The following is a 16,159-nucleotide window of genomic DNA, read 5'->3' as shown; positions in this document are numbered from 1 at the left end:
GTGGTCAATCAATTTTTACTTTCCAGTATAGTATTTTCCAAGTTATTCCAGTTATTTCAGAAACTATTTACAGCTACTTCATACCACCATGTCAACCCATTGTGTCAGTTAACTTACTTACTCCAGCTTTTATTCTCCTACTTCTTTGCTCCCTGAGTGATGAGGTTGAGGGGTGGTTGGCTGGGAAGGTTCCTTGGAGCCTTTGAGGACTGCGATGACTCTCATCTCAGTGAAGCTGCTTTCCCTGAAGCACCTACCTCCATTATCTTGCACTGGCAAGGGGTATCAGGCCCATTCTGAAGTCCAGGAGATCTCTGCAGCAACTCTGCAAATCTGTAATTAAGGAATGAGTGATTGAACACTTAGAGAAATTTGAGCTGATTAGAGAGAACCAACATGGATTTGTAATGGGTAGGTCATGCCTCATGAATCTAATTGAATTTTTTGAGGAAGTAACTAAATCAGTGGACGGGAATGTCTATGGATGTAGTTTATATGGACTTCCAGAAGGCATTTGATAAGGTTCCACATAAAAGACTGTTGGCTAAAATTGAAGCTCATGGTATTGAAGGCAAATTATTGACCTGGTTAGGCGTGGAAGACAGAGAGTAAGGATAATGGGTATGTACTCAAATTGGAAGGAAGTGACTAGTGGTGTCCCACAAGGATCTGTACTGGGGCCTCAACTATTTACTACATTTATTAATGACTTGGATAACACAATAAAGAACCATATATCCAAGTTTGCCCATGACATAAAGATTGGTGGCATAATAAGTAATGTAAACAGGAGCATAAAATTACAAAGAGGCGTGATAAATTAAGTGAGTGCGCAAAACTGTGACAGATGGATTTTAACCCAGGTAAGTGTGAGGTCATCCATTTTGGACCAAAAAAGGATAGATCCGAGTATTTTTTAAATGGTAAAAAGTTAAGAACAGTGGAGGTCCAAAGAGATTTAGGGGTCCATGTACACAGATCGCTAAAATGTAGTGGTCAGGTACAAAAAATAATCAAGAAGGATAATGGAATGTTAGCCTTCATAACCAGAGGGCTGGAATATAATGGGGAGGAAGTTTTGTTATTGTTATACAAAGCTCTGGTTAGACCGCGTCTGGAGCACTGTGCACAGTTCTGGGCACCGCACCTTAGAAAGGATATATTGACCTTGGAAGGAGTGCAGTGCAGATTCACCAGAATGTTACCAGGGCTCCAAGGGTTAGATTATGAGGAGAGATTACATAAACTAGGCTTCTATTCCTTGGAATATAGAAGTTTAAGGGGTAATTTGATTGAGGTTTTTAGGATTTTGAAAGTAATTGATAGGGAGCGAGAAACTTTTTCCACTGGTGGAGGAATGTAAGTCAACAGGACATAATCTTAAAATCACAGCCGGACCATTCTGGAGAGAAGTTAGGAAACACTTCTTCATGCAAAGGGTGGTAGAAGTGTGGAATTCTCTCCCTCAAAAAGCAGTAGATGCTAGCTCAATTAATAATTTTAAATCTGAGATCAATAGATTTTTGCTAGCCATGGATATTGAGGGACATGCAGCCAAGGCGGGTGGATGGAGTTAGGATACAGATCAGTCATGATCACATTGAATGACAGATCAGGCTCGAGGGGCTGAATGGCCTCCTCCTGTTCCTATGTTGCTATGTTCCTAAGGCACCAGGAGAAGATCTTAAGGATTTTGGTGCTTTTGGAGTGGCAGCTAGCACTGCCTCAACAGATGCTTTGAGGGTCGGCTTCAATAGGACAATAGCGCAGGACTTACAAAACTTAACTGAGACTACATGGTCTATTCTCATACCAACCAGTACCAGTGCTGAGTCTGTACTCAGCACCTGTGGGCTGCAAAAAGTAACAGCTGTCACTGTCTCTCATGAGAGTTACAATGAATTGACTTCCTTAAGGCACCCCACCCCGCCCGCCCATGGCATCACAAATTTCCTTCATTGTGTTATAGATGAATCTAATGCATTCCTCCCACTTCTCCATCATCTCAACCATATGCATAGAAATTGTCCCCACTGTTTGCACAGGAGATCACTGCTCCAAAATCATCGTTCTTTTTAAGACCCTGTTCCTGAGATTCAGGTCCCTAAGCTCTTCAGTTGAGGGTGGGCATTTCGCCACTCTCTGTGGAGGAACAGGTGAGCTGACGAAGGAGGTAAGCTCCGAAAGCTTGTGATTGAAAATAAAACTGTTGGACTATAATCTGGTGTTGTGCAAGTCCTTACATTTACCAACCTACTCTTGGCATATATCTCCTATTTCCCCATCTCCCACAGCCTCTGCTGTATGCCTTCCTGTGATGTGGAGATGCCGGTGATGGACTGGGGTGGACAAATGTAAGGAATCTTACAACACCAGGTTGTAGTCCAACAATTTTATTTTAAAATCACAAGCTTTCGGAGATTATCTCCTTCGTCAGGTGAGTGAGTGAATGAGAGGTTCTCAAATCGCATATCTTATATTAGGCTGGGACACCATCACACCAATCAAAGGTGTCGTTGGTGTTCAGACAGGTTAGCCACGGAAAACATTAGGTCCCAGTATGCTGAATACACATTGTGTCAAATTACACAGACAGAGAGAAAGAGACCCGAAAGGCAGAGAGAGAGAGAGAGAGAGAATATTAAAAACAGATAACTTTTTTTCCCCTTGCTGGTGGGGTTACGTGTAGCGTGACATGAACCCAAGATCCCGGTTGAGGCCGTCCTCATGGGTGCGGAACTTGGCTATCAATTTCTGCTCGACGATTTTGCGTTGTCGTGTGTCTCGAAGGCCGCCTTGGAGAACGATTACCCGAAGATCGGTGGCTGAATGTCCTTGACTGCTAAAGTGTTCCCCGACTGGGAGGGAACCCTCCTGTCTGGTGATTGTTGCACGGTGTCCGTTCATCCGTTGTCGCAGTGTCTGCATGGTCTCGACATTTTCTTCCTATGGACCCACGGCGAAGAATCACTGAAGAGACTACACGATAACATCAACAAGTTCCATCCCATCATCAAACTCACCATGGACTACTCCTCAGAATCGGTTTCTTTCTTAGACACACAAATCTCCATCAAAGACGGGCACCTCAGCACCTCACTCTATCGCAAGCCCACGGACAACCACATGATGCTCCACTTTTCCAGCTTCCACCCTAACCACGTCAAAGAGGCCATCCCCTATGGACAGGCCCTACGAATACACAGGATCTGCTCAGACGAGGTGGAACGCGATGGACACCTACAGACGCGGAAAGACGCCCTCATAAGAACGGGATATGACGCTCGACTCGTCGATCGACAGTTCCGACGGGCCACAGCGAAGAATTGCATAGACCTCCTCAGAAGACAAACACGGGACGCAACCAACAGAGTACCCTTCGTCGTCCAGTACTTCCCCGGAGCGGAGAAACTACGGCATGTTCTCCGCAGCCTTCAACATGTCATCAATGACGACGAACACCTCGCTAAGGCCATCCCCATGCCTCCACTACTCGCCTTCAAACAGCCACCCAACCTCAAACAGACCATCGTTCGCAGCAAATTACCCAGCTTTCAGGAGAACAGCGTCCACGACACCACACAACCCTGCCACGGCAACCTCTGCAAGACATGCCAGATCATCGACACGGATACCACCATCACACGAGAGGACACCACCCACCAGGTACATGGTTCATACTCCTGTGACTCGGCCAACGTTGTCTACCTCATACGTTGCAGGAAAGGATGCCCCGGAGCATGGTACATTGGCGAGAACATGCAGACACTGCGACAACGGATGAACGGACACCACGCAACAATCGCCAGACAGGAGGGTTCCCTCCAAGTCAGGGAACACTTCAGCAGTCAAGGACATTCAGCCACCGATCTTCGGGTAAGCGTTCTCCAAGGCGGCCTTCGAGACACACAACGCAAAATCGTCGAGCAGAAATTGATAGCCAAGTTCCGCACCCATGAGGACGGCCTCAACCGGGATCTTGGGTTCATGTCACGCTACACGTAACCCCACCAGCAAGGGGGAAAAAAAAGTTATCTGTTTTTAATATTCTCTCTCTGCCTTTCGGGTCTCTTTCTCTCTGTCTGTGTAATTTGACACAATGTGTATTCAGCATACTGGGATCTACTGTTTTCCGTGGCTAACCTGTCTGAACACCAACGACACCTTTGATTGGTGTGATGGTGTCCCAGCCTAATATAAGATATGCGATTTGAGAACCTCTTATTCACTCACTCACCTGACGAAGGAGACAATCTCCGAAAGCTTGTGATTTTAAAATAAAATTGTTGGACTATAACCTGGTGTTGTAAGATTCCTTACATTTGCCTTCCTGTGGGCTGCAAAGTCTGCTCCTTATGTGTATTCAAACATCAGAAACTGGATTTTCTTCTTCCAATTGCATTTCTCTGTTGTTGGTGTGTGCAACCTTTTCTGTTGTAAGGAGAAAACGCAATGATGATGGTATTTTCACCCAGGTGTCTGATCTATGCCATGATTATAATGTTTGCAGGTACAGGCTCCCTTTAATCACCACTTCCCTGGACGAGCACAGCCACCTAATGGCAGGAAATGTGAGTTTAGACAGTGGTGTGGAGTTAACAAGGTGCATATTGATTCCAGAGGTTCTGGTGAGTAGTGCAGGTTTTCTTTCACCCAGTTCATTACATAGAGAGAGCATAATAGATAGGGGAAGGAGAGTCATGCCTCTACCATTGTTACAAAATGTGCATGGGGAATAGTGCCTTCACCTACCTGAGCCAATCTTGTGAAGTCGTGAAACCTCTGTGCAATGTGTGGCAATCTGTGGCGTGGTGGAGGTGGTAATGACTGCTTCATAAGGATTGGACCACCCGCTTATGAAGCTTCAGTGCCCAGGAGTTCATCCCTTTGAGGTTTTACCACTGAGTTTTGTGTGACAGGGGTCAGTGGCTGTTTTCAGAGTGGAGTCTGTGGTCACTATTGATTTTTTTTTTGTTTGAACAGTGAGTGCTGACGACATTAGAGACCTTGGCTTTAAATAGTTATGGAGACTGACAATATTGATTAATTAGCATGGTAGTGTCACTGCTGAAGCACAGTTATATTAAAAGCTACCTAACACCTTTCTTATATGAATCTGGCCGACACAAGTGCAGTGCATTAAATAATGTTGTCTCTGTTATACTAGGCAGGTGATAATACACATAAACTTTCAGGTACTCTAGCCTCTTCCAAGCTCAGAGTGACACAGTACATGCAACTACACTGTGGTTCTATTTACCCAATGAATACCAGAATTGGGTAAAAACCCAAACCTACAGGGACACATTGATCAAGTGTCTCCCCTTGCAGGGTGAGCACCACTAATTGTTAGAAAAGGGTTAGTCTGACCAAACTGATTTTTAATAAAATATTAATGTAAAAAACTTAAATTTCAATGGTAAGAGTTTTGAAAACTCTTGAATTTCAAATCAGAACACTCAACATCAATTGACTACAGGTTGCTTTGAACTTGGGCTGGACTTACACCAACAAGAAACTTGAAAACCGGTTTCAACATGTGTCATCACATGCATTGGATTCTGGGGCTTTGTGTCTGCTCCAGCTGTTATCCTGGAGCCAGTGTTGGTGTTGTGGCTTAACTGGCCAAAGCACCTGTCGATTAAATAAGAGATCCTGTGTTCAAATTCCAGGGGTGGCTATCATTTACAGCTACCTTGTAGAGTAACTGGTGCTCCTGAAATTGTTTCACCCCAGAGGACCATTCATTACCTTGGCTGCAGGTAGTGCAGCCAAAATAAAACAACATTTGGTGGCTCTATATCTGTAACTTTTACATCACTGAGAAAAATACTATGAACAGCAGCTTCTACTGAGGTTAGATTTTATTTCATCGACACTGTGAGCTTCAGTAATTTATTCAAGCTGGTACTCCTGATGATGTCACTAGCTGTTCAAACAAAAGAACAAACTGGGTTTAAGCAGAACTCTTTGCATGGTTTAATATTTCTTTTTGAAGTCCTGACATTGAAAGTTCCTTTTTAATCTCAATTTTGCCAGGTGCAGATACTTTTACATTCTTACTAGTTTTATCAATGAGTGTTTGAGTTTACTCTTCCATACACTAGTCCCACATTTGTGTCCACCGCAGAGAGTTTTCCTAGCAGACGGCTGCACAAACTCATCGGTGTTAAACGTACCCCTTAAAAATACAATTAATCTAGGCAGGAATACATCATAAGATGATCGGAGCATTAACTGCAGGATAATATATAACCTGCAGCATGCCGACAAGGTTTATAAATTATGAGAATAAATAAGACACTTCTACTAACTTGAAAAAAAACACAACTGATTTTGTTCTGGTTATATTTGTATCTAGTGTTACCAAGACAATAATAGCTGCTGAGTTCTGCATCATTTGAATTGAAAATTAAAGAACTCGAGCCTCAAGGTTCAAATCCAGTCAGATAAGTGGGATAAAAGTCTCTTGTGCAGGCTATAAGGGTCCTATGTGAAATGAGTTTGGACTGTCTCAATCCTGTTTATTGTGTTGAAAAGCAGGGAGTAGAATTAATCTTGAATTACTCCAGCAAAGAGACAGCATAGATATGATGGGCCAACTGGCCACCTGCTCTGCTATAAAAATCATGACGACTCAAAGATTTGTCCTGGACCAAACTAAAGTTTAAAGCTAACAGTCCAGTAAATTGCCACTTGTTCTGAGCAGTAGCAAATATAGCTACAAGCAGGCTTCAGAGTTGCTATTTTTCTGAAGTTCAAAGATGCACAAATATAATAGGGCATATAACAAGTAACATGTACCAGCCCTGAGGGCACTTATAAAAGAATAGTTATGTAACTGACTCTGCGCAGGTAATTTATAACTTTGCCTTTCATGCAAGCAATTTCAAACTTTCTAGAATTTCATAGCCTGTTTACCATCAGTAACAAACAATGTATTCGCCATGCCAAAGTACCAACAGATCACAGTATAACAATTCAGAGTTAAACTTTTGCAAATAGTGGGAACTGCTTTGACTCTTCTGAGTTAAGTTATATTAATCAGCTCTAAGCTTATTTACAGTTAAACCAAACTACTCTCCTCCCCCCAGGATACAGTGCACTAATGAGTGAATGAGTTAACCTTTTCATGCTAGATCCTGAGGACAATTTGTGATTCCCTCAAAGATTTTAAAAGCTCAAAATATCACCTCTAAACTGCCTTTTTTCCAATTTAACCGTCTCTAGTGCCCTTACTTTTTTTTTTATTCGTTCATGGGATGTGGGTGCCACTGGCGAGGCCAGCATTTATTGCCCATTCCTAATTGCCCTTGAGAAGGTGGTGGTGAGCCGCCTTCTTGAACCACTGCAGTCCATGTGGTGAAGGTTCTCCCACAGTGCTGTTAGGAAGGGAGTTCCATGATTTTGACCCAGTGACGATGAAGGAACGGTGATATATTTCCAAGTTGGGATGGCGTGTGGCTTGGAGGGGAACGTGCAGGTGGTGTTGTTCCCATGTGTCTGCTGCTCTTGTCCTTCTAGGTGGTAGAGGTCGCGGGTTTGGGAGGTGCTGTCAAAGAAGCCTTGGCGAGTTGCTGCAGTGCATCCTCATAGTTGAGGTGTCCAATCCCATTTATCAACTTTGTTTCTTGTCTTTGTACTCCATCCAAAGCCTGGTTGTGTTTTTGTCATTGTTATTTTTATATTGCTTACCAAAATTACTTTCTGATCCAGTTCAGCAAGTCACACTTTTATCAGATGTTTCAATCACATGAGGTGCAAGACAGCCCATCTTTCACCACTTACCAAAAGCCTACTTTACCATACTAACTCAGACCTTTCAGAACTAAAGGAAGATTCATTCTAATTTAAAAGTGGAACCTATTTTGCTGTATCTCATCTTGAAATTTAATCACAGTCCGTATGTACATGGAGTGAAAACATGTAAATGGATTTACAGGCTGTATCACCGTTTATATATATTTCCCTGAGGTTGGCAGCTCTGTATTTGGCACATTTCATTGTGAGTTCTGGACAGATTCTGAACTCAGTGGCATGAATCCACAACACAAATATAATACAACACACACGAGCTGAAATGAAGATAGAAACAGATTGGTGCAGTGAAACACGAGCAGGGTCATGTTGGGACAAGTCTCAGAGGACACAATGTAACAGATGGTAAGTGTACAACTAGCCTGGTTACAGTCATTATTTAAAAATTTTGGATGATGTACAGAACCAAATGTTAAAAGTAACACAAGAGGTGCTCCAAAATTTCAGAGGTTGAATTGGGTCGAAGAAAACAAGAATGTATAGAAATCTTGGAACACACTAACACACCGTGTCAGCTGTGGCTCAGTGGTTGCACTCTTAGCTCCGAGTCAGAAGATTGTGGGTTCAAGTCCCACTCCAGAGACTTGAGCACATAATCTAGACTGACACTCCAGTGCAGTACTGAGGGAGTGCTGCTCTGTCGGAGGTGCCATCTTTTGGGTGAGACATTAAACCGAGGCTCCGTCTGCTCTCTCAGGTGGACGTAAATGATCCCATGGCACTATTTGAAGAGGAGCAGAGGAGTTCTCCCCGGTGTCCCACCCAATCTTTATCCCTCAACCAACACCTTTAAAACAAATTGTCTGGTCATTATCACATTGCTGTTTATGGGACCTTGCTGTGCACAAAGTGGCAACAGTAACAACATATCAAAAGTATTTCATTAGTTGTAAGGTGCTTTTGGATGTCCTGAGGTCGTGAAAGGGGCTATATAAATTCAAGTCTTTCTATTTAGCGCCGTGTAGCATTTTTTGAATTTTGGGAAGAAACAAAGCAAGTTCTAGATATTCCACAATCAGTACCAATCCAAGCTATCCTGGACCCTGGATGAAACTCGCCATTGGGTTTTCCTTATAATATCAGACATAAAGATTGATTTAACACAGAAAATGCTGGAAATATACAGCAGATCAGTCAGCACCTGTAAAGAGAAAAGACAGGTAAATATTTTGATGTGACCTTTCTTCCAAATCCTGATTTTACATTACTGACTGTATTTTTTTTCTTTTTGACAGACACTAAACAGTAAAACAAATAGCCAAACACATAGTGCATTGGACTTAGTTATATGGAGCTACACTTTCCTGTGTTCGCTAATTTTAGTGAAAAAGTAGAGATGGGAAATATAGTAGTCTCAACACTAAACGTGCCCAACTAATGCACAGCAGAATCAATAAAATCAATAGAACTATGAACTCCACAGCCAAAGCAGCAGAATACAAGTCAGAGGAAGTCATGATAAAATGGCACCATGAGTACTGTTTCCAGGTCTGGTTGCCGAGAAGCAAGGCAGATATTCAAGTGCTAGAGGCAGTGCAGGGAAAACCACGAGACTGATCCCATGTGCCAGGAATATGAGACTTTTTTAAGGGCCAATAAGGTAGCACTGGGATTTAACATAGGAATCTGAGTTACGATGAAAGAATAGAGAAACGGATCTCTCAACCTGGAAAGGAGATGTCTGACAGGGGATATTATAGATGTAAATAAGATGGTTCATAGAATCGTACAGATCAGAAGGAGGCCATTCGGCCCATCGTGCCTGTGCTGGCTCTTTGAAAGAGCTATCCAGTTAGTCCCGCTCCCCTGCTCTTTTTTCCCCTTCAAGTATTTATCGAATTCCCTTTTGAAAGTTGCTGTTGAATCTGCTTCCACCGCCCTCTCAGGCAGTGCATTCCAGATCATAACAACTTGCTGCATAAAAAAAGTCTCCTCATCTCCCGTCTGGATCTTTTGCCAATTACCTTAAATCTGTGTCCTCTGGTTACCAACCCTCCTGCCAGTGGAAACAGTTTGTCTCTACTTACTCTATCAAAACCCCTCATAATTTTGAACATCTCTATTAAATCTCCCCTTAATCTTCTCTGCTCTAAGGAGAACAATCCCAGCTTCTCCAGTCACTCCACATAACTGAAGTCCCTCATCCCTGATATCATTCTGGTAAATCTCCTCTGCACCATCTCCAAGGCCTTGACATCCTTCCTAAAGTGTGGTGCCCAGAATTGGACACAATACTCCAGCTGAGGCCTATTCAGTGATTTATAAAGGTTTAGCATAACTTCCTTGTTTTTGTACTTTATGCCTCTATTTTTAAGCCAAGGATCTAATATGCTTTTTTAGCAGCCTTATCAACTTGTCCTGCCACCTTCTAAGACTTTTGTATGTAAATCCCCAGGTCTCTCTATTCCTGCACCCCCTTTAAAATTGTACCATTTAGTTTATATTGCTTTTCTTCATTCTTCCTTCCAAAATACATCACTTCACACTTCTACGGGAATGGAAAAGGTAAGCCTGGAATGCTACTTTAAATTATACAGTGAGAGTAGGACAAGGGAACAGAGGTTTAAACTGATAAAAGGTAAATTTAGAATTGATACTAGCAAGTTTTTCTTCACATGAAGAGTGAATAACACTTGAAATAGACTCCTGGATAGAGTAGTAGAGGTGAAAATCCTTCAATCATTTAAGAAACAATTAGATGCAACTATGGGGGGACGATGGGGTATTTCTGAATGGGTGAATTAAGGTGAGTTGAATGGCCTTCCTCATTCGTAAGTGTCTTGTAATATTCCATTAAGTGTATAATTCCTTTTCGTTGTTTTTCCTATCATAATGCATCACAGCACACTTTTCTGCATTAAATTGCATTTGCCACCTGTCTGCGCACTCTGCTAACTTTTCTGTGTCCTGAAGTATTTTACAGTCTGCCTTGCTGTTTATCAAACTCTCTACTTGCATTATCATCAAATTTCAATAACATGCATCCTATGCCCAAGTCCAAATCAGCTATATACATTAAGGAGAAAAGTGAACTATGCACAGATCCCTGGAGTACACCACTTCCAACCCGTCTCCAATCCAAACACCTATTAACCAACTTTCTATCTATGCCACTAAATTTACTTTTATACGACATATCTGTTTTTTTTTTAAGCCTCTGTTCGACGCCTTATCAAACATCTTCTGAAAAGCTATAGACATTACATGTGTCCCTCTTTAAAATATCTTTAGTGTTTTGGTGATCATCAAACTCAAACTTGTGGTGTAACCTGGATACACAACTGGAATATTGTGTCCAGTTCTGGGCACCACACTTTTAGACAGGGTGCAGAAGAGATTTACTAGAATGATTCCAGGGATGAGGGACTTTAGTTATGGGGATAGATTGGAGAAGCTAGAGTTGTTCTCCTTGGAACAGGGAAGGATGAGAGGAGATTTGATAGAAGTAATCAAAATCACGAAGGGTCTAGACAGAGTAGAAACTGTTCCCAATGGCAGAAGGGTCAAGAACCAGAGGACACAGATTTAAGGTGATTGGCAAAAGAGCCATAGGTGACATGAGGGAAAACTTTTTTACGCAGCAAGTGATTATGATCTGGAATGCACTGCCAGAGGGTGTGCTTGAGGCAGATTCAATCTTGGCCTTCAAATAGGAACTGGATAAATACTTGAAAGAAAAAAATTGCAGGGCTACGGGAATAGGGCGGGGGAGTGGAACTAGCTGGATTGCTCTTGCAGAGCCGGCACGGACTCGATGGGCCAAATGGCCTCCTTCCGCACTGTAATCTTTCTATGATTCCATATTGGAAGTACAATGTCTGTGCCACTATACCTATCTTTGTTACATTAACTTATTATTTCCCATTCATCCCAATATCACCCCGTACCAGTTAGGTGTTCTCCTTCTGGGGCAGGGGGACATATAATCCTATTAATTTGTGCTAAAGTAGTGCACTTCCCATCAAATTGGTGCTGAAGTGAAAAAGGGTAAAACAGTAAAAAACTTGCTGAGGTAGCCTTGCATATTCCTAATGTGCTCAGCAGGTGGTTGATGTTAATAAGCTGTGAGCTGGTTCACTATTCTAATGTGCATATGAAAGAGTGGCTTGTTGCAGGTCAGTCACAAAATTAGTAACAAAGTCATGTTAACTATCATAAAATGTCTACTTCAAGCATAAATGTGTGGGTTGACAAAAATATGAATTTGTGTTTACAATGTTAACAGACTTTATCTTATATCCTAGACAGCTGATAAGCTAATATGGAGCTGGGAAGCTACAAGAATAAATTTGAGAGATTAATTGTGCATAGTGACTCAATCCTGACCTCTTTTTCAACCCACAAAGTGTAATTGAGAGATTAAGTCCTCATGTTGCTGTTTTATGTTTTGAGAACTTTACCAGTCAAACTGTATTCCACAGTTCATTTATTGGCTACTACAAAAAATTAAACAGCAGTAATATAAAGCTTTCTACTCACACATGTAATATTGCATAATCTACCTTTAATTTTAAATGATGATACTTTGGACTATTTTATTGAAACTGTGAGAGCAGCCCACACATCAGTGTGCAAAGCTGTGTATTTAGCTGGATCTAGTTTTTGATTTTTTTTCTCCCTTCTGGCTATTTCTTTTAACAAAACAGCCCTTGATCAAAGAATAAAGTGGAAACAGCAACAAGTTTAATACCAGACAGTTCTTCACTCGACAGTATCTAACCAGGAAAATTGCTAACTTAAGTATTTATCATACCAAAGTTCTCTGGATCTGGTGTTAAAACACATCCTGTCCCACTACTCAAAGCAGCTCAAGGAACAGCAAGTTATTTTTCTATTAGGCGCTTGGCAGCCATTTAGTCTTCATATTCACTTTAATAATTTAAAACCTTAACTTTAGTTCCCACTTTCTCTTGGGCAGGAAGTGCCAGCAACGTGGGATGGGTGTTGCAGCTTTTCCAGGGGGTTAGGGGAGGAGATGACTTGATTCCTCAGGTGGGGACCGTCTGTCGGAACACCGTGGTGGTGGGGCGGTCTGCACTATTGGTGTCAATCTGCTTTTTTGTTCTCCCAGGCTCCTGGAGTCTACTCCACATTTCCAATTTTTCATACTTCCATTTCCAGTTGTCTCACCTCCTATGGCTACTGACGTGTTCTCTGTGTCTTGTAAATATCTTTAATTCTCTTATTATGCATCCTATTAGCTCCTGCTAATTTCACTTCTGTCTTTTAACCATCGCGTTTTCCACCTAAGCACTTCGCAGGACACTTTTTTTGTGCACTATTGGTGGCCGTGCCTCAGTCGCCTAAGTATTCCAGTGCTCTGGAATTCCCCGCCACTCTCACCTCCTTTAAGACCCTCCTTAAAATCAGCTCTTTAACCAAGCTTTTGGTCAGCTCTCCAACTATCTTCTTCCTTGGCTTGGCTTACATTATTTTGAAAACACCTCTGAGATGTTTTTCCACATTAAAGAGGCCTTCTCAATGCATGTGTTTTTTTTCCCTCCTCCTACTTTTTTTTAAAAAGCTGTTGCATGCAATATCCTTCAATTTTATGGAGGAGGCCACACCTGAAACATTAACTCCTTTGTTCACTTCACAGATGCCTTCTTACTTGCTCAGTTTCTTGCGTTTTCTGCTTTTGTTCCTGATTTTCAGCATCTGCAGTTTCTTTTGCTTTTCTGTCCCTTTAGCTGTTGCTATGTAAGAGGATACCCTTTTTGGAGTTTTAAACACCAACACACACGTCACCCAATACACAATGCATCATATTAAATTCCTCTTGTACCTATCTCAATTAATGACAGCCCAAGGCCCCCGGCATCATTATTTGTCCTTTTAACTGTTTGATGTGGGAGCCACCATCTTCAGCGGCTCAATGACGTCACGAGCGAGTGTGACGTCAGAGCAGGGTGACGCGAGGCGAGTCAGTGTGACTCGCGGCGGGGAGGGCAGGTTTGGTTGGGTGCGCATGCGCATGGCCTGGGAGAGGGGGGACCGTGTTATTGAAGCGGACGCCATCGAAACGAGGTAGCGACAATGTTGAAGGGGTAGGCCCCGGCCTAGAGTTACACGTCACAGCGCACCCGTATACAGCAAGCTGAGCGGGGGCCCCCACCGACAGCCGGCCCGGCGGCACTTAAAGGGACGAGAGAAAGAGAGACCGCGAAAGAAAAGCAATGGACGTGGATATGGATTTAGATCAGGACCTGATGCAGAAATTCAGCTGCATGGGAACCACCGACAAGGATGTGCTTATCTCCGAGTTTCAGAGGCTGCTGGGCTTCCAGCTCAACCCGGCCGGCTGTGCGTTCTTCCTGGACATGACCAATTGGTAAGTCGCAGGCCTCTCCAGGCCCTTCCTTCCTCCCTCCTCTCTCTCCCTTTGATAGGCCGATAGTGCTGATTCCGGGCCTTGTTGTTGTGCGTCTTTCCGCGGATTACATAAGCGGCACCAGGGGGAGGGGGGACGCTACCATCCACCTCCCACCTCCGTTACCGAAGGGGTGATTGCTGGAGATTCGGGGAGGGGCCTCTGTCCCGGCTCTCTACTAAAATGCACTTTCAGCAGCACCGCGACTTGGTAAACTGGCCGCCCGGTCCTTTTCTGTCGAGTCATTTTGCAGCGTAGCTGAAAAGTTGTGAGACTTGGTGATGTGCGGCTGGACAGTGTTTTCTAGCCGTCAATTTATTTACTGTTTCTGGGTTGTGTTCAGACAGATTACTTATCTCTGATTGCACACTCGTGGTTGGTAAGAGTTGCTGGGAATTGTCTGTATTTTATTATCTTGAATACGTTAATATGGAAGGTTATGAACATACGTTTTGATTTCGGTAGGCTTCTAGAAAGTTCCACGTAGTTTGCAGTACTTCCAAAGTTTTATTTGAATACGATACTGTAGTAAGAATTTCCAACTAATTTCTATTGAGTTTTCAATGCAGATAAATTCTAGAAATCTGTTTTAGGTAAGATTAATATTAAAAACCGACTTGTCAACCTCATTTTCTTCCCTTTGCCCCCCAAAATTGTTACGCATACTAAAGGGGATGTTCATCTGCTTTACTTTGCATATTCTGAACTGTTTTTGACAAAAGTCTTTGAGGTGTTTTATACTTAACATAGAAGGCTGCATGTCCACGTACACACATTGAGTACAGTTTATAACCTTGAAGCACTAGTTTTTCAGTGAGGTTTTGGATCTTCGTGGGGATGAGATGTGACATAGTTGATCCTCTTTGTCTTTAGTTACCTGTATTTTCTGACGAGCTTCACAAAACAAGCCCTAAACGCATTTAATCTTTTCATGTTCTGTATGATATAATCAAATCTATTTTATTTTCACATATACAACATTTTTATACAAATTAGAATGTGATAGCTACCTTATCAGAAAGAAAGAACTTGCAGTTGATCGTGCCTTTTATGTCTTTAAGACATCCCAAAGTGCTTCACGGCTAACAAATTACTTTCTGTAATTTCTGTTATGTAGGCAAATGCTGCAGCCAACTTGTACACAAGGTTCCATGAACAGCATTGAAATAATAGGCAGTTTTTAAAAATATATGTGGCATTGGTTGAGCGATAAATGCTGGCCAGAACTCTGGTGAAGGCTGTTTTCTTTCTCTCTTCCCCACTTATCCCAAAAGTAAATGAGCCATATGTGCTGGTGTGTAATAATATTTGGGAAAATCCAAGGATTACTGGAAATTCCACAAAGTTTTATAGTTGACAATTACTGAAGAATTGGTGTAGTTGCAGTGGACCAGGAATTGTAGCAGTACAATCAATATCCTGAAATTGAGTCCTAGACTCATCACCTAAGGTAGTCAGACATCACACCAGAAGGAACATTTTTATCCCTCACGCAACTTCAAGTGTCCTAAGCTGAAATTTTTTAATAAATGGAATCAAGTTAACCTTTCAGAATAAACCCTTCTTGAATGGTATGTCAACAGTACATCATGACGAGGGTATGGTTGCAGTTTCCCAGTTTACACATTAGTCTCCAACAGGAGCAGTGGTGGCAGGTCACAATATAAATTGGGGAGTGTGGTGCAAAGAGGTTTAATGTTGCTTTCCTGGGCTGCCTTCATTAGGGTAAAAGTGTCTATAGTCTCCACTTTCAAGGATTGTGCCATCATTCTATTTGCACTTAAAATCAACTTTTTTTGATACTATGTCTTGTGTTTATTACTGGGATGTCATTTTTTTTACTACATAAAGTATGATGTGCATTGTAAAGTTTCTGAAAGTGACGGTGGTAAGGTTTTTTTGTATAATGTCCCATTTCCCCCACCGAAGAAACACTTATGTCACGTTTCCAGTCTCCATATGTATCAAGTT

The 16,159-nt window shown here is 42.2% G+C and overlaps 1 protein-coding gene and 1 long non-coding RNA gene across 5 annotated transcripts in view; one reads left to right on the top strand and one right to left on the bottom strand.

Annotated features, from left to right (window-relative positions):
• Positions 1-6,331: 6,331 nt before the first annotated feature.
• LOC137344406 (uncharacterized) lies at positions 6,332-14,492 on the bottom strand. The gene is made up of 2 exons (XR_010968349.1): positions 14,025-14,492; positions 6,332-8,959 (listed from the first exon to the last, which is right to left on the bottom strand). It is a non-coding gene; the product is annotated as an uncharacterized lncRNA (long non-coding RNA).
• Positions 13,778-16,159, top strand: part of ilrun (inflammation and lipid regulator with UBA-like and NBR1-like domains) — a 73,475-nt gene continuing 71,093 nt past the window's right edge. For 3 of the 4 annotated variants that reach the window (XR_010968348.1, XM_068007338.1, XM_068007339.1), the window contains exon 1: positions 13,778-14,149. Coding sequence is in view for 2 of the 4 variants with exons in the window: in XM_068007338.1 (XP_067863439.1) it covers positions 13,995-14,149 (155 nt within the window). In the remaining 2 variants the exon portion in view is untranslated. Of the gene's footprint in view, positions 14,150-14,502; positions 14,568-16,159 lie in introns of those variants that run through there. The other variant, XM_068007341.1, reaches the window with a different exon arrangement.

Source organism: Heptranchias perlo, chromosome 27 (genome assembly GCF_035084215.1).
Source record: "Heptranchias perlo isolate sHepPer1 chromosome 27, sHepPer1.hap1, whole genome shotgun sequence".
Lineage (NCBI taxonomy): Eukaryota > Metazoa > Chordata > Chondrichthyes > Hexanchiformes > Hexanchidae > Heptranchias > Heptranchias perlo.
The sequence above is the reverse complement of the archived record's forward strand: the minus strand, read 5'-3'. Positions and strand labels throughout refer to the sequence as shown.